Source organism: Clarias gariepinus, chromosome 17 (assembly GCF_024256425.1).
Source record: "Clarias gariepinus isolate MV-2021 ecotype Netherlands chromosome 17, CGAR_prim_01v2, whole genome shotgun sequence".
NCBI classification, from domain to species: domain Eukaryota; kingdom Metazoa; phylum Chordata; class Actinopteri; order Siluriformes; family Clariidae; genus Clarias; species Clarias gariepinus.
In genome coordinates, this window is record NC_071116.1 from 18401626 (window position 1) to 18427958 (window position 26333).

At 39.6% G+C, this 26333-nt stretch overlaps 2 protein-coding genes across 2 annotated transcripts; both read right to left on the bottom strand.

Annotated features, from left to right (window-relative positions):
- Positions 1 to 5816: 5816 nt before the first annotated feature.
- On the bottom strand, positions 5817 to 20215 carry dact3a (dishevelled-binding antagonist of beta-catenin 3a). Its single transcript, XM_053515701.1, has 4 exons — positions 19644 to 20215; positions 12602 to 12707; positions 10127 to 10225; positions 5817 to 7589 (listed from the first exon to the last, which is right to left on the bottom strand). Exons 1-4 carry the CDS (start codon positions 19911 to 19913, stop codon positions 6067 to 6069), a joined length of 1998 nt encoding a protein of 665 aa, XP_053371676.1. The 5' UTR covers positions 19914 to 20215; the 3' UTR covers positions 5817 to 6066.
- Positions 20216 to 22061: 1846 nt separating this feature from the next.
- hint1 (histidine triad nucleotide binding protein 1) lies at positions 22062 to 26333 on the bottom strand. The gene is made up of 3 exons (XM_053515652.1): positions 26135 to 26333; positions 23515 to 23619; positions 22062 to 22379 (listed from the first exon to the last, which is right to left on the bottom strand). Exons 1-3 carry the CDS (start codon positions 26243 to 26245, stop codon positions 22215 to 22217), a joined length of 381 nt encoding a protein of 126 aa, XP_053371627.1. The 5' UTR covers positions 26246 to 26333; the 3' UTR covers positions 22062 to 22214.

The window sequence follows — 26333 nt, forward strand, 5'->3', positions numbered from 1 at the left end:
TTTTATTCATCCTTCCTTTAATTATATGAAGTTTGCAGGTACCATATGCTAAAAAACAGCCCCACACCATGATGTTGCCACAAACTTTGCTGATGATTTGGTGCTTTTGTGGTGATGTGCAGTGCCATTTGTCCTAATAATAACTAATAATTTGTTCTGATAGTTCTTTTCACTCCTCTGACAGAAATTTTGCAAAGATCACCTGCACCTGTTTATGGTGAAAAGATGTTCTTTGTTCCTCCGGATTTTGGCCCCAACGGTCTTCACTGGAACTTTCAAAAGTTTTGAAACCCTTATGTAACCAATGCTATCAGTATGTTTTGGTCTTAAAGGTCTTAAGAAAGCTCTTTTTTTTACCCATCATTTTTTTGTGTGACATCTTGGTCATTTTATCACTTTATCCTGTTTTTTTTATTAGTATTTTATACATTGTATAACAATGGTAAATACATCAAACCTATTTAAAACAACATGTATAAAATTAGTTTATTAAGTAAAGCAAAACAACAGCAAAGGTCACTTTATCCTGATAATAATAGGATCTTTAACTGTACAGTATCTTCAGTTGTTGTCACAAAAACTGTGAAATGATGATGAAACTGGATCTCATGAGAACCACCCCAAGGAAGCCCAAGACTTACCTAAAATGCAGTTTCCACATATTGGCTATTTTGTGCGGAAAAAATGATATGTCAGTCTTTACTGCACAGTCCTGAGCTCCAAATATGTATATATAAAAAAACTGCTAAAATGCTCTGAGCTTTAAGAAGTCTCCAAGCCTCAAATTAGAGCCTACATGAGTGTTTAACAGAGCTCTAGTCTCTGACGTATCTCACATTTCAAAAGAGGTTATTTCATATTTTGAAAGCCTTCAACATTGTTGCACAATGAAAAAAAAGACCATTAAATTAGAAGATGTGTCCAAACTTAACCGGTAATTTGTCTCACAAATGTTGGCCATAAGGGGAGAATACAGCAGGTCAGCATTCCATTGCAGGACACATTTATTCACCTGGCAGGAAGAACATGTGAATTATACAAAACTGTTTGTGGCAATGCCAACCATCAAATTATGAAGATCACTACAGTAGTTTGATTTCTATATGAATGATCTCCAAAAAAAATATTAGCATCAAAAACATACATAGTACAGTAAATGTCAGTAATTGTCACATTTTAAAATGAATTGTGTAAAACAGCAAAGCAGCATATCTTACTATGGAGATCTTTCTAAATCATCTCACTGCAGCACCTCGTGAGAGAATGTCTGCCCTCTAGAGTGGAGCCTACACACATAACCAGAGAGGAAGGGGAGAACTTCAGAGGCTGCTAGCTAGAGAGACTGACTCAGATAAAGGAGTCAGATGTCACGTTCCAGTACCATTGCATCCCCCAAACCACCACTGTATATAAAGGGTTCAGAGGAAATTAAAGACAGGTAGTCAGCCAATGCAGTTTCTACAAGGTATTGTCAATAAGCAAAGAAAGTACAGTTAATTAATTCCTCAAAGTGACAAATAATAAAATTTTGAGTAATTTCAAGTCTCCATTTGAGAAAAAAAAAAAATGACGGCAGTTTGCAAGTACATTGAGGGTTTGTAAGTTTGTAAGGTTTGTACAGTATATACAGTAATCTATTTACAAATTTGTGCCTAGGTCTCTCAAAAACTAGACAAGACATTAAAACTAGTCTAGACAAGACTCAAAAACTAGGAACACACATTAAAAATGGTCATTGATTTTATATGTATAGAAATATTAGTTAGAAGTATTAGGTAAATTGACTCTAAATTGACAGATTTTTTTAATGGATAAACCAGAGGAATTAAGGGAAAGTTTGAGTATAGAGTAAAAAAAGCCTTTCTTTTTTAAATGCATAATGTTCAGACAGACCCTCCCACCATATCCCTAACAGACTGCTACTTGTATTGTGTCTGAATCGCAGCTGAAAATGGAGCTACTTTTTTTTTTATATCAAACTAATGTGTTTTCATGGACTATAATTAAACATAATATATACTGTAAGTGTGTGTACTCTGCTTCTAAACCAAGGCACAATTTAGTGTTTGTTCTATTGTAACTCACTCAGTCTGACTCACTTTAAGCCTGTTAAGAAGCTAAGCTCAGTAAGTGAATAAAAAAAATATAAAAAATTATATATATATTTATATTTCACAGGAAATAACATTTTATGCAGTCGTCTTCATAATACGTTTGTTACCAAAATAGTTCGAATATATTCTTGATCTCAAAATGTGTTGGCAGAATTATGAACTCTTTCTGCCTAAATTGTATTTAAGACAGACATCAGAGATGACAACACCCTGGTGTTTTTTTAAGTGATATATTTCTCTTCTTAGTAAGAAATTGCCAGGCTGACGGGCCTACACACAATAGAGACACAACAGGTACAGATGGTTATATCCTACCAGTCATATTCAGCCCTCAGAAACAATAAGCCCAAGGTTAATTACATTAGATGTATCATATACATCATATATATTCTATTTGTCCCCCATGGTAATTCAATTTTGCTATCAAAAGGATATGAAAACACAAGATGTAAATTCTTAGTTCAGCCACACGAGGGCGCAATACAATCAATTGCTCAATTAAGCAGTTAGGGGAAAAAACAGTTGTATTGCAGTCATCTCTATGTATATGATGAGCACGATGCACGAGCCATGAGACATTTTGTTCCTTTCAGCCTATGAGTCAGAAGACAGGGAGACATAATGAGGAAAGACAGAGCTGATAAACAGAAAGAGTCAGAACATTCTTCAACTTTATAATCTAAATCATGGCAGATGGTGAGAATTCAGCAATAGCACTTGATAAACTGTAATATAGTCACTTGCCCAAAAATCCATTATTTCTCAAAAGTATTCCTATGAATGTCACTGTGAAATGCATTTAACACATTCAGATCCATAGGTCTTAGATTCGTGTCCAAACATATATGTAGACTGCCCACCTGAGGGATTTATAAGTAGTCATGTTGTCAGATACATTTAGACATAGTACACAGCGCAGAACCACTGTCAATCAAAATTTGCCCTGCTCTGTCTTCAGCTTCCAGCTTTGGGGGCTGGGAATGGGTCTGGCCTGGTGGACATGGTGCAGCTGTCTAAAATGTAACTTGTCCCAGAGACCCCACTTTGTCTCTCGCTCTGTCTCTTTTTCTGCCCCCTTTTTCCTTCACTGCTCCGCTTGGCCCCACTCCCAGACTCTGGTATGCATACAGAGCCAACCAGTATCAAACATAAGTCCAGGACTTTAAATGGTCTTCAAACGAGATGAGTAAAGTTCGGTTTGTGGGAGTGGGTGTTTTATATGCGTTACAGAAACTATGTGGCAATATAAAAAGTTAAGAGATGACAAGAGAAAAAAAAATAGGAGGTGTACAGACAGTCAGGATACAGCTACTCAACTTTCAGAGAACAGCGATCTGGACAGTCTCACGAATGTGCATATTCACACAGTGAGCGAAAGAGAGAGAGAGAGTGAGAAAGAGAGTGGAAGAGAGAGAGAAAGAAATATGGCAGGCCTACGTGAACAAAGCACCGAAAATGTAGCTCCTTTTCTGTTCAGTCCCTCCCTTATCCTTCTCCCCTTTCTGATCATAGGACACCCCCGCCCCCCCTTTCTTCCTTCTAATATAAACCAGATGTGTAGTAGGGACTGTCTTGCTAAAAGTCTCATTTTTCCCTCTTTCTGAGTTTCTGTCTTCGTTTTCCTCCCTCTCTGCCCCTCCCCCTTTTACAGGAAATTCTCCAGGTTCTTGGCCTTGAAGGGAGCCTCTTTAACCACGTCCAGATGGGGAAAGGGAGAGAGAGTGGGTTTTAGGAATATAGAGACATGGGCACAAAGCTTCTTTCTTCCCAGAGTTTATTCAGATTGGAGCTTAAGGCAGGCTTGGATGAGCAAAGACTCACTGCTTTTGTCTGCATCAACACAGACCACCAAAAGCACCTAGAGCCCGTACATTGCATTGTTCTTTTGCCTGCCAACTAGTGGGGTCCAATTTAGTCCTAAAGTGTGCATCGCCCTCCCTATGGCAGAAAACTGGGTTTTTAATAGCTCAGGACATGCAGTCTTGCCAACATCAGGTAATTGTGTTTATGACCAGAGCAGGAATTTTGTAATACAGAAAGATCCTATCAGAAAAGACTCTAGTTCCATAAATGGGCATGCAAGTTTTCCCTCTAAGAACAGCTTACCTTTTTCTCTTAACCTTGTCACTAGTTTTTTCTCTGTGTTAACCAACAAACAAGCTAACATACTCCTAATCATCATGGTTTGTGCTCTGAACACAGCAAAAAATCATCACAACTATCATCCTCTATCATCCAACTATCATACGGTCTCATCTATTTCACAACAATCTGGAAAGGTGAACTGTAACAAATTACCCTAGATAACTAAAAAAAAAAAAAAAGTACTGCATATTTTCAATCTGCTTGTGATACATTATATGGCAATGTATGAATTTGCTTCTGCATGTTTGCACTACCAGAGCCTTGTGATTTACTAGTGTTGTGGTGACAGATAAGAGAATATGTTGGTGCTCAAATATCATGAATTCTTGAGTCTGGAACCAGGGTCAGGGTTCGATCACCACCTTGTGTCTGTTTCTGTGGAGTTTGCACTGGCGTTCCTAAACTAAAGTATAGAAGATGAATGAATGAATAACAATAAAAGCAATGGGAACAACCTGCAACAGACTACAAAGTGCCTAAAGATACAGTTTTAGAATGTTACAAAACCTGAGCAGCAACCTCATTTCCCCTCTTGTCTGTTCCAGCTATTCCGCATTGATACTCTGTACATCACCTGCACCAGTTCCTCAATAGTATATGTCTTAAGTTTGATGATTTTTATGCTTGAATTATTTATGGGGCACTAAGTGGCTTAACAAACAAAAAACATTCCTTTGAAACTAGTCGGGTACAGGGACTGAACTGAAAATGAGAGCCAAAAAGTCCTTCAGGAAGACTGGAGAACTACAGTAGACTACATTAAAATAAAACAGTCATGGCTAAGTAGCAAAATATGAAAATCTGAGGGGTAGCTTTAAAACTTTTGTATTTTTTACTGAACTAGAATTCGGTAGGATTAGGTTATTCCGATGGTGAGTTTGGTGGACCCTCTTTCTACATATGGGTACATACTATGCACAGTGCTCTCCAAAGGGGAAGTGTGTAAAAATTCTAAGAGATTAATTGAAGTCCTGCAGCTGGAGTTAATATCATTAGTGTTTATAAGTGCTTTTTGGATGAAAGTGGCACCTATTGGTAACTTGCCAAACCGGACCAGAGAACACGCACCTCTTTTCTAGACCCTAAAGACATACACTTGGGTGGCCTGCATGTGAAGCTTCAGCAGTGAACTTCCTCTCACTGGCCATGATGGAACACCCACATCACTGTGTTTTACAAACAAACAAATCACTTCCCAGGTCAAGTTAGGAGAAAATTACTGTGGAATGCAGCAGACATAAATGGCATTAATAGTGCACACAACATTTTACCTTCACCAGAGTTTACCTCCTCTTTCCTATTGTGGGAGTAAAACACTTTGCTGAACATAGCCCTGTTTGACTTCCTTGTGAGTTGTCTGTATTATGCTTGGCATGTTTCCTTTGTCTGCATCTGTCTGGGCAGGGCAGACTATTAAAGTTTTCCTTTTCTCAGTGTGCAACAGCTAAATGTATTTCTCCTCTGCTGCTTTAATGTGGGTTGCTGTGACTAAAATTAATGTAGTACTGTAATTATATTCTACACCTTATAATTGTATTACTTTTGGAGTTCTTTTTCCTATGTGTTCATACCATTGTCTCTTAAACCACAAATCTCTTTAATACATGACCTCAGAGTTTTATTTACAGAGTACAGAGAATCATAAATACAAGTACCTTTATCACATACACAGATATGTACATGGTGGTTTTAGGCTCAGATCCAAGATAATCTGAGGCAGGTAGTATGAGTTCAGACTTTTCGACTCTGTCCTGGGACATCCCAAAACAGTAAGGAGAAAGACCTCCATAATGCTTTACCCAGTAGCTCAAACGGTGGTCATGACTTTGAGAGAACCAGTTCTAAAGCGAAGGATCTTCTTCTTGAGAGCATGTGAGGCTTTAATCTTTACCAAGGCTTTGGACTGCAGTTGCGCCCCAGAAGGAGTTGGGGGCGAAGGAGGAGCCAGGGGTGGGGCAAGTTGCTGAGGCCACACCAGTCCTCCACTCTCATCAGAGTCACTGGACATGGAACTGGAGCCAGGGGACTCTCCTTCACTCAGACTGGACTCCCACTCTCCAGGGCCTGGGTGCTTGTAGCCCCCCTCTGGACGGCACACCGAGGTGTGCATTGGGTAGTCTGAATGAAGGTGAGCATGAGGAATGTGGTGTGGATGATGTGAATGGTGGTGCTGAGGAGTCTGGTTGTAGACATATGTTGGTGCAGCAGGTCTAGACCTACGGGTGCGTCTGACCTCTCGCTCTGGTGTGGGCTCAGCTTCATCCTGGCTGAGCTCTAGTGTAGAGCGCCAGCGGCGGTGCCCAAGGCTGCCTTGCTGGCGTCGGGATTTGATCTGGTTGGCGCGACCTGTGTCCCGCTCCACTGTGCTGTACTTTCGCTCAGGTACACCCTTTTGGCCCAACAGGCTGTTCTCTGACTGTGAGCGACAGGCTTTTCTTCCAGGTTTCTTTACAGCTGTCCTTTCTTCACTAAAGCGACACTTCTTTGGCATGACCCGTTGCTTGGGCTGTGGTCTTTCAGGGGAGTGAGTGTTGCCACCACCGCGGCCGGCTTTGGGAGCTGCATGTGCACGAGAAGTTTTGGCTCTCATTGGTGCCTGGCATGGCTGTGCTGGGATGTACTGAGCATTGACTAAATGCTCTTCAGAAGAGGGTGAGTGGGGGACCTGGTAGTGCTGGGGTGAGTCTGCTTCACTACTGCTGGGGTCCAAATCTCCAGAGGGGAAATCCAAAGATGTGGAGTGAATTCCTGACAGTGCAGGCCTGGGATATTGTGTAGAAAGCTTCTCCTCAGGCCTGGAATAATGCGTATTGTGCTGCTCCTCAGGTCTTGAGAAATGAGCGGGCATCAGCTCCTTAAGCCTTGCATAGTGAGCAGGAAGTTGCTCTGCAGGAGAAAAGCCCTCAAGCTGCCTTTCTTCAATGTTGTATGAGGCCCATGTTGGTCTCTCAGGGCTTGAAGAAACCTTGCAATGATCTGGAATGAAGACAGGTTCCTTGCGGCAAAGACTACTTTGTCTGATTACCCCTCTGGCTTCAGGGCTCATGTTGGTTCGAGGCTTGCACTGCCTTGTGGCCAGAAGACGGCGCTGTATCAAACCCAGGATATAGGTCTCTACATGCTGAGTCTGATGATAGTCCTCAGCAGTGGGCTCATCATCATCTCCTGCTCCATTACCTTCCGGCCAAAGCCAGCGCTCACCCTCTCCACCTCTCTTTGTTAAACCCATCAAAGGTGACTGGGTGACTGAGAGTGAGCGTGGAACTGGAGATCGTCCTGCAGAGCGCCCACATTCCTGGAGTCCATCACGACTTGTCACAAATGTATCTCCTATAAAGAGAGCCCAAATTACAGGAAAAATTAGAGGTGAATGCAAGATGTCAGCCATACAAAATTAACAGACAAACATGAAAGCTACGTGGGTTACTTTCACAACATACCTTTGAAAGAATATTTTACCCCAAAATATAATTTAAATTGTGTTTTGTTTTACCTGAATTATTTGTTTTATGTAAATTGTTATTTTCCTTTCCTATTGCTTAGCGTGTTTATTTCAATTTAAGCATTTTTTGCTGAGGTGTAACCAGTTTTCAATTTAGATAACTGGACAAGATGCTTTATTTACTATTAGAACCATATCTGAATACTCACTCATGCATTTGATGTATTTTTGCATTTCTAAAAATAATTGCTGCTCTTTTAAGCTTGTGTTATTTTAACATCAGCCATACGAATAACTATCCAATATGCTGTTAAACACCAATCAACCATAAAATTAAACCATTAACATTAAAATCACTAGATTTGGGTTCTCCTTGTGTCATCGGGGTGGCTCTGGCCCCTCAGGGTGTGGCTCTGCAAGGCCTGCAAAGTGTGTGTGGCACCAGGATGTTGGCAGTGGATCCTTTGGGTGCTGTGGGTTGTGGGATGGGGCCTCCGTGGATCAGACTTGTTTGTCTGCGTATTTAACTAATGCTTAATTTGATTGGAATCTGGGGAGTTTGGGGGCCAGGTTTAGCCTCTTTACCGCCCCATGTGCAATATATGCCTTATTAGCATTTGGTTCCTGTCTGCATGGGTGAGCCTTGGGTGCCCATGATCCTGTCACCAGTTTGCTGGTAAATACTTTGTGATCACTGCTGTTAAAGTCACATGGTGGTGTTAATGTTATCGGTGGCAAAAAAATAAAAAATTTAGAACCTGCTATTTTAAGTGCATTACTATTGCTGTTACTATTATTACATGATATTATTATTAATTCTACCTCACTCACTCTAGTCCCTCACTCATCTTTTATACCGCTTTATCCTGTATTCAGGGTCGGGGGGATCTGGAGCCTATCCCAGGAGACTTAGGGCACGAGGCGGGGTACACCCTGGACAGGGTGCCAATCCATCGCAAAGCGCACACACATACACACACTCATTTACACACTATGGGTAATTTGAGGGCACCAATTAACCTAACCTACATGTCTTTGGACTGTGGGAGAAAACCGGAGTACCCGGGGAAAACCCACCAAACACAGGGAGAACATGCAAACTCATGCACATAGAGACAGAAATCGGGCCTGGCCGGGAATCGAACCCGGTCCTGGAGGTGCAAGGCGACAGCACTAACCACTACACCACCGTGCCGCCTATTATTAATTTTAATTATTATTATTATTTCCCTTTTAAAAAAAAAATCTCATTGCTTGAGATGTTTCAAAATTCATTAAAAAACATTCCACATGCACGTGGTACAAAAAAAAGTCATTATTCTGATTAGTTTACATTATAGTCATTTTACAAAAAACACTCAGTTTTGGGTCTTTTGACTGATGAGGTGTTTGTGGTTCAGGTATGAGCATTAAGCATTGCAAACTGGCTTGGACGCAGGCTTTAGGATGAAAAAGGATCTGGAGCTGAGAATGAACCCCAGTGTGGTTTGTAGAGGCAGAGGGTGTCATTGTGGTTTTGGTGTGAGTAAAACATTATTATTTCGCTGCTAAGATTGAGTGCAGGCCTGCTTTAGACATAAACATCACATGGATTATTGCAAATGTTTGGATGTATAGCACTATTTATGCAATGTTGTTTATGTGGTTTATCTAATGTATAACCATTTTTGACGAGGCTGGAAAATAAAAGCCGTATAAAACTTGTAACTAAATTATATTCTCTCCTAAAAATATTCACAAGCTTGAATAAAAAGTGTCCCAAAATTCTAGAAATAGGGGAAAGTAACATAATGAAGCAATTTTGAGTTTGCAAAGAAATTACATTCATGTTGAGGATTTAATAGTTACGCTTGCTTAAAAAGAGTTACTTTTCCCTACATATGGAAAGTTTGTGTAAGCAAAAGCAAAGAACTAGTTAAGGCTGAAGTACCACACATTACATGTCACATTGTGATTTAATTGTACATAATGACTGTGTTCTTGTTGTGAGGAAACAGTTAAGTCTTGGATACGTGGGATATGAAACTGAAGACAGACATACTACTGCAGTTGACTGTGACTAATTTGGGAGATAAAGGCAAAAATGCGATGTCTGACAAAGCAAATCCATAAACTATATGTGTATGCATGCTTTGCGCTTACATAGAAGGCCTTTCTGTCTGTGTCCTGGGACTGTGTGCACACACTGAGGTCTCAGTGCACAGCAAATTTCATGACTGAACGGGAGTTCTGTTCCTCCCTGCAGGAGTTTTTTGACTGATGAAATTATAAGATGTTAACCCTTTAACGGCACTGAGGTAATGCGAAATAAAAAACAATAAGAAATTCTGTAGGAAGGAGAAACCTTACCATGATGCATTTTATAAATTTCTAACTAGTCTTAAATAAAACGATGAAGGGAGAGAAACTTTGGTTGGCTACTCACCAGAAGGTTTGGTACTAGGTGAGTGGATTGAGAATGAAGTCCTGGAAGAGAGGTCACCTGAGTCCAGAGGAGTCTGACTCTCTCTCTGCTCACAGAAACCTGGCCAATTACACAAACACAGAGTCAGACTAACAGATGTATGAATCTCTGAGAAGCCTAAGTTTGATACGAGCATGATATACGGTTTGCTAGAAGAATGTCCTTGCAGTGTAAACAATATGATTTATTTTGTAATTATTTTGTAGAAAGAATGTTTTTAATATAATGGAACCACAGGCTAGCTTTAAACAGAACAGTATGGTGATAAAAAAAAAGTCTGAGCAATTTGTAGAAGTCGTCCTTTTTCGGGAGAAATAAGTGCTTACTCAGACACAGTATATTGCAACTTCATAATGCTCATGCCTTGGTAAAAGTAGTCAAGTGTTTGCATTCATTGGTTTTTATGATACAGCAAAAGGCGGATGCAGGTGAAGGTCATTATTTTACTGAAATACAAACACAGTGACACAAAACTATAGAACGCACACAACAGCAAACTGTACACACAACAATAGTTTGACAAAAAAAAAACACTAAAACAGGCGCTTGAATAATGGTGCTAAACAGGACATAACAAGACACACGTGAGCAGGATCAGAGATATGTTACGTCCTGGGGCTGATGGGTAATGCATTTTTGTGCCTTTTCAGCACTATGATGACACTCGCAATTTTGATAATTGATATATAACACGTACTCATGTTGAACAAAATATCAACTATATGTAAATATAATAAGACAAAAATGAATTAATCTTGACTTAACATTTACTAGGTATGATTGGTCTACAGGCAATAGTTTAAAAAAGGTATCATTTTATAGCAAAAGCAGAAATTCTTTCAAGACGTCACAATTAAAAAAAAACCTTTGTGTCACAAAGAGAATATTAAATCATACTTTAATTAACAAGCAGACACAGGGTACAAGCAGACTGATGTAAAAGCTAATTTTAGATTAATATTTGATAGTAATTGTATAGAGGATGTTATGTCTGGATGTTTTTCCTCTTTGTTTAACTCCTGCCTCAGAAGCTTCTGAAAATGAGTCGGCATTGTAGCAAACCTCAGCTACTGTATGCTAATGCTTATTCTTCACACAGCACTATTCGCAGTGACATTCACTAGGACAAAGTACAGGGATTGCATCGCCTCACTTTCTGCTTCACTTTCTGATAACACTTACCATAACATACATCATAACATAGTTTTAACAATTTTACATCAAGTGGAAGATATTACAATTGTTAAAATAATACCTGGGTCAGCTTCACAAGTGATTACTGAGAACATATTGTAAACTGTTCACCAATCAGCCATAACATTAAAACCACCAGTTTCAAATATTAGTCCTCCATTGATCGGACTTGTTTGTCTGGCATATTCCACAGATATTTATTTGGATTAAGATCTGTAGAATTTAGAGGCCAATCAACACCCTGAACATTCTGTCATGTTCCTCAAACTATTCTTGAACATTTTTTGTAGGATGACAGGGTTCATTATCATTCTGAAAGAGAGAAAGAGAAGTGATGTATAGGGCATCAGGTGTAAATGTCCAATGTAATGGTTAAAACATTGGACTACTTATCAGAAGGTTCCAGGTTCAAACCTCAGCACCACCAAACTGCCACTTTTGGGCCCTTCAGCAACACCCTTAACCATCAATTGCTCAGATGTATAAAAAAAAAAAGATAAAAAAAAAGGGGTATCTGCCAAATGCTGAAATGTAAATGGGCCAGGGGTAGCTGAGTGGTTAAGGCATTGTACTACGGTTCGGAAGATCTCAGGTTCAAACCCCACATCCACCAAGTTAACACTGTTGGGCCCCTGAGCAAGGCCCTTAACCCTGTCAAACCCAATGTTTCTCAGAAGAACATTATCCAGAGCATTACATTGAGTTCGCTGGCTTCCTCTCTTTACATAGTGCATCCTGGCATCTCTGGCATCTCTTTCACATGATGTAAACCCACTGTCCTTCTTTGGATCACTTTTGGTAGGACTGGATACCAGAATCAGGGACCAATACTGTATGCAATGGATGGGGTTTGGGCATTGGGTGAAAATTTAACCCAGGCCTTCCGCATGGCAGGTGAGAAATCTACCACTGAGCCATTATGGCTGATTGGTGTAAATACTACAGTATTAAGGCTGGTGTGATCTCGAATACTTTATGTTACAACAGTCAGGAGTCAGGACTGAGATGAATGAGCTGTGATGTAAACTTGATGACATATACAGACATACTTGGCTTTATCTGTCCTTTAGGCTACTGCTAAGTTTTTTGCTCACATTCAGAAGCAAGGTCTTCTCAAATAATCTAAGAATTTGTGTCCTGTCGGTGTCATTGCTGGCTCACTCATTATGGACCAAATCCACATAAGTATTTCTATGAATTTGTTTTTATTTAATTTCATTTGAAAAAGAAATGCATGTGCACCTGCACTTGGTTCACCATCTCCAGTGTTTGGGAGGTGCTCCACTGAGCTGGTCTCTGTATCCACTCTCAGTTCTCCTACCTGCTGTTGGAGTACTGCCATCAAACCCTAAAAACACACAAACACACAATAATGACATGATGAATCTTAGAACATTCACTTACACAGACTTGCTCTACAGTTAAGTGTTAAACGCATATTATACGCATAACTTTGTGTTTATGAAAGTTTCATGAAAAGTGCAGCAGCTTCCAAATGCCTGGCTGACTCATAAGAGAGGGAATGAAGATAGACTAATGTGTGGTTAACTCATAAAAAAAAAAGAAAACGTCTGTATTTACTGTCTGTTTAAAAAGTGTTTAAAAGATTGCAGCTGACCTTTATTATTCAACATCCTTTTGTGTATCTTGTGTGCAGAGTGCAGGCTAACAGGCAAGGCTGATATGATACACTTACTAAGTTAAGTTTCAGCGAACACACATGAGGAAAATAGAACAGCAGGCGAACGCCTTCAAGTCCCGCATCATTATTCAGTTATTCATCTTCAAGCTGAATATTCTGCAGCCGCTGTGAATTATTTAGTAATTGCAGTGAAATTAATAATAAATTTGCCTGGACTTGATGATGAGGTTTAAAAGCTTAGCATTCTTAGTAAAGTAATAGTTGACAGATTGTTCAAAACAACAGCATGTGTCCAAGAGAATGTTAATAATCTATAAATATTATAAAAACTGTAAAATTGTCATGTCTGTACATTGAAGATATTTGCAAAAAAAATAATTCGGAGGGTGTATGATGAGTAATAGAACATATCAGGATGGTTTTTGGAATGTTTGTCTGTCATGCATCACGTAAAAACTACTGAATTAATTTTAATGGGGTTTTCACAGATGTACTGGGCTGAGCTAGAGGTAACATATAGGATTAGTTTCAGATTATTTGCCACTTAAAAGTCTACCAAGAAAAAATCATTAAATCATCTTAAAATTTAACAGATGGTGCTGTCCATTTTTAAAACACATTTATGAGAGTATAATTAAATTTTATACGAACAAAGTCATGGACACATCTAGTATCGTGTAAAGTGGGACAAGAATTTTTTTATAATCATATTTTTATACAATCTTATATGATCTCCTACAAGCTGCTTTTGGGTAGCTTGTATTACATAATATAAGAGATTTCTACTTTTTCCATACAAAATCTCTGTTTTGTCAGATGTGATTGTGTAAAGCAATAAGGCAAAAGTAAAAAATATTTAAATCCTAAATAACCCCCTTAATGACAACTGACAATTTTGATATAAGTCAATATCCAAATTGCTTTTGCAAATTTTCATATCAAATGCATTTATTTTGTTGATATAACTGAACTGGGCTGACACACACAGAACTGCTCTTTATTAGACTATAATGTCCTCTGTATAACTCGTATAGTAATAATAGTGTAATGCATTACTGGCATGTCAGTCCTGCAATGATGATGCTGATGTAAAAGCAAACATTAAAACCAATCTTAGTGTCCTTACAGTGTCAAGGCATTGTCATACATTTTAATGACAATTTATGCAATATTAATATCACACTTTATTTAAGGAACAGAGAAAGTACAGTATAGCCAACGGTACCACAACATTATTGTATGTTTTGGTAAAAATACTACAAAGGGTAAGTTAAAAACATACAGAAACAAATCAGTGGCCTCAGGTAATGTTCAACATAACAATGTGGGAAATTACGATTTTAGGCTATTTTACAATTGTATTATTGTTGTGGTTTGTGCTGGTATTTCAGAATGTGTTAATCTAAAAAAATTCCGAAAAAAAAAAACTATTTGTAACCACGATGAGCAGAAAAGCATCTCAGTATAAACAACACATCAAACCTTGGCTAATGACAGATGGGCTAAAATAGCCGAAGACCATATAAGGGTCTTACTCCTGTTAGCCAAGAATGGGAATCTGGGGCTACAGTCAGCACAGGCTCTCGAAAACTGGATGGTTAATGACTGGGAAAAAAAAGGGCCCGGTAGTTGCTGATCCCTGAGGGGAATTTATGTCAAAAGTGGGATTTAGCTCCATGCTCCTATTTGGATACCACAATCCTTCTTCAAATCAGAGGGTTTGTAGATGCTTGGCCACCCTGACAACACTGATCTAGTGTATATGGTAAAAAATAATCACATAAACGGCAAAAATAAAACAAACCATAAGTAAGAAGCTAAGAAAATATGCATAATTTTGTTGTTACCGTGTGAGAGTTTTAACGGCCAAATTAGTTTATCTTGTCCCTTCTGTAGGCTTTTCGTGTTTCAACGGCTTCAACATGAGCTGAGTTTAGGAGACACTTTGGTGGCATGTCTATCATCACATACCGGAACACTGAGCTCCAAGGTCAGATGCCATGATGTTCTGATGTAAGTCAGCTCTGCACATGTCATCACACAAACTCACAACATGTCAAAGGACAGCTGATGCCTGTTAGAATAACTCTAATGATTTTGTCGATTTCTGTCTGTTGTCATTATGTAACCCTATATACACACATATAATAATATATATAAATAAACATATATATAAAGTGTTACTGATAAATATAACAAGGCAAAAATGATTAAACTTTTCAGCTAATACAAGCATCACTGACAGAGTCCTGCCTTTTAAGTCTTAATCAATATTTTACCATAGATCATCGTGTGAGGTTGAAAATGAAAAGCTCGGATAGACATTCTACACAGATCAAGAATGAAGGTGATTTTTAACTAGGCGGAACATAGGGACTGAGCAGACTATAAACACTCGGCATAATCAGTCAAGTCTGTATACAGTCTGACTGAGGCCACTTTTTCCATTACTTTGAAGATCTCTGCTGTCTATGTGTGTTGCATCTTGAGTGTGTAGGATGTAAGATTCCCAGATGAGTGAGAAAAACAGGGTGAATCAGCAACCCATCAATGCACTCAGTCATACACTACGAGATGTCTGGGAAGGGAAGGAACACAACGTCCCATTGATGAAAGAATGAGAGATTGTGCCACAGCTTTATCTCCCAAAATTCCAAAGCTCCTCTATCACCTGATTGCTCTTTTCTAAGTATCTTGCTGTAGATGACATAATAATGTGTTAGACAGGGGAGGGATTATTTTTTTATCTCAGGAATGGTGTGAAAATTAAAGAAAGGCCTGATTTAATTTTCCAGACCTACTGCTTTTGTTTTTGCATGTGGCACTGCTAACAGCTACTCCCTCACCCACACACCCTGATTCATTGTATTAACAACGCTTAAGTGTAAAATGACACGTAGGAGTGAGAGAGTGCATGTGGCCCAGAGGAACTGAGGGAAATTTCACTGGACAATGCGAATGTTTAGCGGATAAACTTAACTGAATGAACTTGGACAAAACCGTTGTAAGATGTTATCGTCAGGCTTATTTGTTACATTATTTTTTATTATTATTATTATTACTATTATTATTTTTAGTATTATTATTATCATCATCATAAGTCGTGAATCAGTATGCAGTATGCATACTAAGAATTTTTTTTTTGCTAGACATCTTTCTTTTTCTACCTAAACACTTAACCTATAGACACTAGCATAGGTATATACTGAAGTAGACAGCTGCAGCTTCAACGTACTGTAGCTAGAAAGGTTTGCCTACATTAGCATACCATGCTCCGCAAGGCTGTAAAAACGATCCCATGCAGATGATTTTGCCCTTGATCTGCTAAAACACTTACCCACATGTATTAAATATGAAATGTCATTTAGGAACTGTTTTTTTTCCCCCTCTCTGCCATCATAGCAAAAATAAGAGCCATCGCTGTGCACTCATCTAAATGTGCTAATGCAAGTGTTGGCTTAGGCTCTGTGGTTAAGGGGCTCCTGTGAGGCCACTGGCTCAATGATCATTTGTTTCTCTACAGACTCCCCCCCCCCCCCCCCCACCCATCATACGCTCAGCCAATCCACACTGCTCTGCTGTTCCCATACTGCTCCGCTCAGGACCTACTTCTCCTACTGGTACCTAGACTTAAGTGCCAAAAATGTCTCCTATTCGCACAGGCAGGTTTTTTTTTTTTTTTCATATCAATCATTTACAGTATTTGATTAATAAATCTGGAATAGTATTGATCCAGACCCAAGTTAAGAAATCAATCTTGCTATGAAGGAGATGTCTACGGTGTGTGCAGAAAGTACTTGTAGCCAAAGACTAAACAGCGTCTTTAACCACATTTTCTATGAAAAGCCCTAATTCGTGACAAGCAGTCCTTATGATTCTTTATCATGCACAATGGCGAGGTGGCACAGCTGCTCTGTCAGTGCAGCAGAAAATAACTAAGCTGGAATTCTGAGCATAAAGGCTCTGTGGTTCTACTCTACCCATGATTCTCTCGCAATGATGTCATTCCACAGAAATACAATGAATACGGTGATGAGAATAAGGGCTTTTTATCTCCGCTTGTACATTCCTTAACAGAGCTACGCCCATGTATGGTGCCGTTGGCTGTTGATGTTTGACTGATTAGCAGTTTAGCCAACGTCAAGGAATAAAAAGATTCCTTGGTGTGAAATACAGTGTGTGTACATAGAGAAATGTGCTGCAAATTTTCTGTGGCACGAATAGTTTATTCAAGTTCATCAACAGCATTATTGTTTAAAACGTCCCAGCAGATGATGTAATGAACAAATTCCAATGCCACGTGCAAAGCTGCATAGATCTCACTCTCAATTTCAAAGTCTGCTCCACTCCTCCACACTCGAAGACAGACTCCATTTGACTAATCTAGACCACTCATCCATGGAAGAGAGTTGGCTGGAGTCTGCACCATGGCTGTAACCTTACCCTACAGCTCTACACCCCCATACCTACACACCCATCCCCCTGGCCTCAGACCAAATCACCTAAAGCCTGTTAGCTTAACCAGAATTATGTCATCACTCGAATTAACATGGGAACAGCATAGAAGGGCGTAACCGGATGCAGAAAAGGATGGAGAGAACGATGCCCACACATAACACACAAGCAAGATTGTATTGAACCCTGATATTACCATCTCACAGCTCAATTACGCTTCAGCTCCTGTATCTCACTTTCTTGCTCAATTGCTTTTCTGCTCCTTGCAAACTGGCAAGGAGGCTGATTCTGGTAATTAGAGCAGCAAGCCAATAGCTACAACACAATTCTCCTCCTAGGCCCCATACGCCACTCTCCAGAGCACACTAAATGAGTTAAGCCAGGGATAAAAGGTAGAGACAAAAGGTTTAAACTAAAAATAAGCTCTAAAAGCAGCTCTGTGCTCCAAAGCAAAGAGAAACACTGACCGTAAATGATATTTAGCTCAGGAAACAATTGCCAGCCACACTCTCACGAGAGCCCACATCTAAAAGCTAAAGGTCTGCACACAGGACACATGTTGACTAAACCTCAAGGAGCCCACTTAAACCTTGAATCTCATACATTTTTCATGACCCATCAATCAGAGCAAAATGGCACGTGCACATATAATCTCCGTCTTGCACTCAGACACCCCTGTGCAGCCGGACGTGCGAGTGAATACTGATAGATCGTGAATGACACGCTGCCACAGTTGCTCAATGAGGTAAAATGTGGCACAATGCACGCACATGCAGGCATGCATACATTCATGCTCACATCCAGATTGAGGACAGTATGAACGGTGCTTTCCCAGCTGTCGTGTGCTGTCAGATTGCTGTCAGCACCACGATGCCAGGAATAAACCGGCCTGGTGTATTTGAGTGTGTTTGTTGAACAGCAGGCCTACTGCATATCTTTACTAGCCTTGATATCCCCCCCTAGCCCCCACCTCACACACAGGCACACATGCACACACAAACACATGGTGCCTTGCTGGTACACAGACCCCCCACTTCTTTCCACCAGGGCCTGTCACATACTCAAACAATGAGATTAAGCCTCTGCAGACGCTCATTCTCAGCAAAAGAGATAACAAATCTACAGGAACAGAAGGGACATGAAGATCTGTAGTAGATGCAGCAGTGACCTGCGGTTTGAGGCATCCAGTGCTATTACACCTCCCAGATGTCTTATCATTTTTAAACCAACTTTCACTTTTACATTAATATAAACAGCTCTTTGCTTCAAAGCAATTAAATAAATTGTTGCAAATTTGCTATATTTAGCTTAGGAAATAAGTGCTACCTACAAAAAGCCACAAGATACTGCACCACATCCGAAAACTGCTACACTTAAATGTCGAGCTTTATACAGTTTTTTTCACCCAGGGCATGCTGTTATCATGTGCTCGTGGACAGCATTGTTAGGATCTAGGAGTAAAGTGTTAGTGTGTGGTTTGGTGGCACAGGCTGACAGTCATCAGTTGGTCACCCACGGTTTGAGTTCTTTCCAAATAAATGACACTTTACGAGGTTTAGAGAGCTGACAGCACCCTCATGAATAACAGTCTCGCATGTGAGTATGCAATCATGATTGCATTAGAATTTTATTTATTAATAAATTAATCAAGAAAATAAATCATAGATCATTTCATTAATTATTTTAGTCTGTGTCATTCAAAGATTAGAATTTATGTTATTTAATAGTGTTCCAAACATGAAACGTATATTTCAAACTTAACTTTATCTAGTAAAACACTTCCTAAGTAAATTTACCTTTTTTTTTTGGTAAAGTACAGTCTAATTCCTCTCATTGCTTGGTCCTTAAAGCTTTCCTCAGTTTAATTATTACTAGGAGGAATCAGAATCCTACAATAATTGATCATGCAAAAATCACATTATGCAAAGAAGTTACTTTTTCATGCAGAAGAGGAAAACTGCACGTCATGTTTGGGCACACACAACTTTTTACCTCTTCTGCATGAAAAAGTGACTTATTTGCATGATGTGATTTTCTTTTTTTGACGTGAAGACGTAAATAAGTTTAAAACTGGACTAATCCAGGTCCACTATGGTAAATTAGACAAATATCCATTTTGATCCAATGCACGAGCCTGTGAACTGGTATGCATGTGCACGTCCTTTGCACGAAGCGTCAGACTGTTACCTGCTGTTCCGCTGATCCCGGCTGTTCCTGCTCCAGGTTTGCAGAAGCGGGGAAGCAGTGTCGGATGAGCGGCCACGCTGCGCGCGCGCCCCCCGGGCCCGAGTCTCCGAGCCTGAGCGCGCTGAGCACGAGACTCTCCTGCCGCTGTTTCAGCATCTCGAGCTCGCACAAACCCGCCAGAGTCGCCTCCAGTCTCTCCTTATACCGGCTCCTTTCCGCCGCCATCGCGAACGAGAAGGCGCGGTGCATCCTTAAACCGCTCAATTCCATTCTATTGTCTTATTTCGATTTTTGTTTTTAACTTAATACCCCGGGACAGCTTAAGGGAAAACAAACAAACAAACAAACAAACAAACTCCAAAGCTGTACACTACATCCACTTTCCTACTGTCCCGAGAACGGCGTTAACATTCTCCCCTCTTACCTCCTGCTCTAAACCCGCAGTCTGAGTCTACACAGTGATAATCCTCCTCTTCCCAAAACTCCAACTCCATTCTCCATCTCTGCGCGAGCGACGCCTGGACTGGATGGGATTCTTCTGCAGCTGTCAATTGCTCATTAGCATACCACACATACGCAGCTCTTATTGGTCAGAGTTCTGGCCCGCCTGATTAATATTCATAAACTAGCCCCGCCTCCGTTCTGAATTCCGCGCTTGGGTTTGGTAGTTGTGTGATTTGACAGCTTTGAAAGGAAAAGAAAAGAAACAAAGCCACATATATTTGGGATCCATTCGGACAATGCAAGCTCTTAAAATCTCACATGACTCAGTTTTTTCTTTCGAAAATGTCTTATTCGTGCTGGAGGGAAATCCAGTTTGATGCTGTCAAGTCTTTACTGATGTACAGTAGCAATAAAGCTGTGATTCTGAATCTGGATAGTATCTCTATGTCTGATTGAAGCTGTGTCATCGGATTTGATGTTATATCGAAGAACACCATAAATCTGGCGGGCAACGTGACGTAGTGGTTAGTACTTTGGCCTTGCACATTGAAGGTTCGATTCCGGCCTTGGGTCAAGTCCCAAAGACATGCTGATCAGACCAATTAGGGTTTCAAAAAAAATGGCCCATAGTGTGTGTGCAATAGATTGGCACCCTGTCCAAAGTGTACCCTGGCTTGTGCACAAGGTCTCCTAGAATTGGCTCCAGGCCCTGTGTGACCCTGTACAGTATAATAAGGTTAGAAGATGAATGAGTGAAACCATTACTTAGCTTCTGCTTGTAATTCACTCACTACTACAGTTTAATACACTTAATATCTGACCCCTATCCAGGATGCATCACAGACTTGCACCTATTATGCTCTGGAGTCACATGGATCCAGACCAGGAGAAAGTGTGTACGAAAGGTGCACAAGATGAATGAACATTTTTTTGCAAGTTAAAAATGATTACATTTCTATAACTCAATTTTTACAATACAATCAGATAAAATCATTTGCGTACTTTGCAGTTTGGTATTCAATTCCTTTCTAATGCTGAGTCTTCCTGGGATAGGCTCCGGATTTGCTTTGACACTGATCAGGATTAGGCACTTATTGAGGCTAAATAGACATTTTACATTAGGGCCCATCATATCGGGGTGGTTTAAATGTCTGGATCCATAAAGCAAAAACAAAAAAATAAGTAGAAAATAATACAAAATCCTTAAATTGGATTTTCAGTACTTGAGTTTCTAACTTTCAAAACTCATGTTACATGCAGAGAATATTTCCCCATTAGTGCAATAAATAATGGATTACTGTCCTTCTGATAAAAAAAAAAAAAAAAGATGAGTGTTGCTAGGTCTCTGGTTCTAGTCAATCGTATATTGTTAATATGAAAGCCATATAGGGTCTGAAATACAAGAAAAATAAATAATTAAAGTTAAGCAGAACGCCTATGAATTCAGACGTTTGGACCTCCCTGTATTTGTAGGAAGCCAGCACAGTGTGTAATTACTGCATACATGGATGTTTGGAGAGAAATGTATTGTAAAGACACAGACACAATGCACTTCTGTTTTAACAGAAATTTTGATTTCTCAGCATATGTGCATCAAACATAATAAAATGTAACAGAAAGGTTCTGGATTTCACAGCAGTACATAAACAGTGGTAAAGCCCTGAGAGGAAAGCTTTACACTACTGTATATCCTTTTTTTTAAAAACAATAAATTGCTCTGTACAGGAGGTTTAGTGTAAGTTTTAGAAATTTGTGGTTCAAAGCACTTAAGTATCAAAAAGTGGTTAGCTCAAATGGTCTTGTCAAATATAGTCTTACACTCTAAGCTTTACATGCTATACTGATGGGCACGCCTGGTTTCTTATAATAATGCAAGAGCGCCCCCAAGAGGGTAGGGAAAAAATGTTGTGTGACAAAAAGTTATCACCAAGAAAATAAAAGTAGAAATGTTAAATAGTCAATAGGACACTGATGTGTTAGATGGTGAGTGAGTTTATTGATTTTCCATATTACATCTTCACTGATTAAAATAGCATTAGATCACTTAAGATGACGATATTGATGACATCAGCACAACTCTGGATAATGCTGACATTATTGACTCTGCTGTAGAGTCTGTGGAGTTGCTTAACCGGGAGGCCAGCCCAGCTGACGGCCACCCAGAACATGAAGGTGGACGTGGTAGACAGACTGACCCCCGTCAGGGCCTTCATTCAACACCATCCGGTAACCATTGGGCAATTCAAGCTGCTCAGCACACTTCTTGCCAACAATCATCAAATGTCCTAGAAGCTAGAGAAAGCAAGTAAAATGGAATGGAAAGAGAGCGAGTGCGAGAGTGAGAGTGAGAGAAAAAGAGAGAGAAACTTATCAAGATTAGGTTATCACATAATTTTAGTACATGACTTGGTGCCCTATCAACCTGTCTTGGAAAAAAATGCATGCATAAAATAAATTATTTAACAGAATTCTACTTATAGTGACAAAAGTTCCTTTTAATTATATAGAGCGAATATAAAAACTCTCTAAATTAACAAACTAGTAAAAAAAAATTCTTATTTAATGTATTTTATGCAATACATTTACACCGATCAGCTATAACATAACAACCACCAACATTACAAAAACATCGCTTCACAATGGTTCTATCATGGCCAGCATTATTGTTTAAATTACAAAGCATTTTGTGATGCATTGTATTTTCTGTGGGACCGGACAAGACTTGAGCTTTGGGGGCCTATGATCCTGTCACCAGCTTGCTGGTGTATAATTGGTGATCAATGCTGTTCAGTTCATCTGGTGGAGGTGTTGATGTTATGGTTGATTAGTGTAAAGTATAATGAAAGTCACCTTAGCAGACGTACATTACCAAGATTGTAAAGCTGATACAGATTTATTACGAAAGCGGAAAATTTTACATTTTACTTTCCACTGTTATTGCTTTTCTAAGCATGCACAATGTAAGTATCAATGATCTCACTGAGGTGCTGAAAAGCAAAATCTTTGTTTGGGTTGTAATTCCATCCCATCGACAGGGTGCAGATGTGACTAAGACCTAGGTCTAAGAGGGCTAGACTGAAAAATAAAGCCTGAATAGATATACGAGTTGCTGCAGCTGTGGTGTAGCAATTAAACAGGATTAATAAGACGACTTGCAGTATTATTTTGTTGGGAAAAAGCCAGATGGCTGAACAGACAAACTAATCCACAAGTCACTGCACTGCTCAAAGGCATTTGTTAAATGTCATGAAACGCCCACAAGTCAGAAGTGTCACCATGTCCTGTAATAATCAGGCCAGCGAATATGTAGTCCGAGAAAGGTTAGTGTTTTCACTGGAAGCCCGGATTCTTTCTTTGTTGGTGAACTGCTTCAAAAGATGACTACGAACATGCATACATTACATACATGCAACCATGTTTGACTTACTGCTGCATCACTGTCCTCAGCTTTTGAGATCTGAGAAATGGGTTTCCTGGGAACTACCAGGAAGTGAGTAGGAGCCTGGGGAGCCACATCATGGAAGGCTATGCACTTGAAACAGAGAGAACAGAATAGTTTAATGAATGCACTACACTTTTACTTACAAAACATTAAACCAAGCATTTCACTTAAGCGCTATTCTTAAGTTTTCTGAATCACTGTTCAGCTGATTAGATCGGACTTCATACAGATTTTACAGGAAATGGCGCGTCAGGAAGGGCTTAAATTTGACTGTTTTGAATCTTTTGTGTGCCTTAATGCAAAGCATTTTTACTGCTTTACATGTCCCCCACCCGCCAGTATGTAAATGAGCTCGGCTACATACCGTAAATGAGTATTTTGGTATGATGTGTTCGCTGACGACTGATTTATGCCACTTTGACCGAAAACAGCTGAAGTTCTGGCAGTCTCAATTTGTCTGTGAGCATGACCGTTGCTATGATGTTTGTCCAAAAACCAACGAAAAAGAGGACAAAAAACGATGGCATGAAGCTTGCGAGATGGCTAGAATATGTTAGTAGCCATGGTGAAAAAAACAAAACATTTGAGCTAACGGTCAAAAAATTGGCCCTATAAAATGTCTACTTGGACCTAATGTGTTTTTTTAAAGTAAAGTTCAGGAGCAGAACTATAAGACAACATTTTATTGCACAAACTTAAATAATAAACGTGAAATCAAGCTGTACTAAGTGGTGAGTGGAACAGATTTTTACGGTTAAAGAGCTTACTGTAGGATTGGAAATGAAGTACTGCTTTAAATATTTTTTAACAACCTATTATAATGTAAAATATTACAAGGTACACAACTAGAAACATGTCTGGAGTTAAATATAAACTTTGATGGCAGGGCTGTTCTGTTGTAACAAAAGTGTATCAGGTCAAATTGTGTAATCTTCTAACAAAAAAGTAATACAAAGGTCTTCACTTTACTTTCCAAACTCTTACAGCCAGGTTTGTTTCAGGCAGTTCCGTTCTGAGATAACCATCTGCGCTAAGAAAAGCTGAACTTCTTGTTTCAAAGCTTATTAATGTTCAGAACAAACCTTTTGGGATAGTCTGGATCGTTAACTCTATCCCTGACCTCGTTACCAAAGATCACTGATGCAGAGCAAACAGCTCCATTAGAATGCTCATGGCTCTGGAGTGGGTACCTGTGAGTGTGATAGTCAGGTGTATACTTTTGACCATATAGTGGATACAAGAAAACCTGGGTCATTCTGGTTTAATTTTGTTTAACTTATGACATTAATTACGAAATAACTAAAATTTTTTACACTATTTTTTTACATACAGCAATCTTTAATATGAATGATATTAATGAATTAATTAATGTCATGCATATTAAAGATTGCTGTATGTAAAACATACTTATTATATATATAGCTTGCCATCACAGACACGTTAGGGGGAAGTGAGTTATTAAGGATTTTGACTTAGAACTTAGTGAGTTATTATGGTTTTTGAACACATTTTAAAAAAGGATATTTTATAAAAATGGTTGTTGTTGGTCTTCCGGCTGCTCCTGGCAGGGGGTCGCCACAGCGGAATACCCAGTCCGCACTTCAACTTGGCACAGGTTTTATGCCGGATGCCCTTCCTGATACAACCCTCCCATTTTATCCAGGCTTAGGACCGGCACTGCATCCAGTGTCTGGGGTACGGGCACTGGCTGGGAATCGAACCAGGACCTTCCGCATGGCAGGCGAAACACCTACCACTGAGCCACCAAAAATGGTATATTAATCAAAAAGTCATTCGGCTGTTCCTGTCGAGGGGTCGCCACAGCTGACCATCTGATCCGCACACAACTTGGCACTGGTTTTCAACTGGACGTCTGCCCTTTCTGACGCAACCCTCCCATTTTATCTGGGGTTGGGACAGGCACTTGAATGCCGTGGCTGGGAGTTGAACCTGGGCCACAGGCAAGAAACCGACCACTGAGCCACCAATACACTTTTTATTGGATATTTTCTAAAATAAATAAAATGACAATAATAATAATAATATTATTATTAATTTATTAGTTTAAATATTTTAGAAAAATTTGTTTAGCAGTACACAAGAATGTATGACGTAATAATACACAGTACAAAGGAATGTATGATTTAATAGTAAATAACAATAATAGCGTTATGCTGCAGTATCAGTGGTTTACTATGGACAATCTATTTGCTTTAAAATATTTAATCTTTATATATTTTGACAGTGATAATGCATGGGTCATGAAGTGTAAAGTAGAACAGGAAGCTGGACATGTGTGTACATGATTAATGCACTATGGGGTTATGGAGTGTATGACACTCGGTATTATTGCAGCTAACACTTTCAGTTTCAGGATCAGATTTACTAAAACTAAATATGACTTGCGCAGCACAACCTGGCTAACGTGCAGCTCGAGGGAAATCTGTTGCAAGCCTACCGCACACCCCGAGTTTATCTTTAAAGCTTTTTAACATGTTCATGCAGCTTACTGTCTAACCTCCCGTGCACGCGCTCTGCTCGAACAGCAGCGCGCTAACTAACAACTAACACGAGCTAGCAACAGCTAATCCAAATAAACACACACCTGGTCGTCTTCATGTATTATTTTGGCAGGAATCTCCTTACGAATGATTTTGCCGAAGATCGTGTCACCCCCGGGTTTTGCAGTTTGCGCCTTGGCCACCTCGTCCGCCATAGCGCTGAGTGTAGCAGAGCTGTACCGACCGGAACCCCGTTCTGTGTGGTTGATGCAACCGCTCTGTCTGAAGCTGATCTCCAAACAG

What these genes read in the sequence shown, in the direction of transcription:
- dact3a (XM_053515701.1), bottom strand. Translation starts at nt 19,913, where the DNA reads ATGGAATTGAGCGGTTTAAGGATGCACCGCGCCTTCTCGTTCGCGATG. An exon ending in AGATGGTGAACCAAGTGCAG is followed by an intron (nt 10,226 to 12,601) that starts GTGCACATGCAT and finishes GTAATTGGCCAG; the next exon opens with GTTTCTGTGAGCAGAGAGAG. An exon ending in ACCTAGTACCAAACCTTCTG is followed by an intron (nt 7,590 to 10,126) that starts GTGAGTAGCCAA and finishes CTCTCTTTATAG; the next exon opens with GAGATACATTTGTGACAAGT.
- hint1 (XM_053515652.1), bottom strand. Translation starts at nt 26,245, where the DNA reads ATGGCGGACGAGGTGGCCAAGGCGCAAACTGCAAAACCCGGGGGTGAC. An exon ending in TAATACATGAAGACGACCAG is followed by an intron (nt 23,620 to 26,134) that starts GTGTGTGTTTAT and finishes CTCTGTTTCAAG; the next exon opens with TGCATAGCCTTCCATGATGT. An exon ending in CTGAGGACAGTGATGCAGCA is followed by an intron (nt 22,380 to 23,514) that starts GTAAGTCAAACA and finishes TGCTTTCTCTAG; the next exon opens with CTTCTAGGACATTTGATGAT.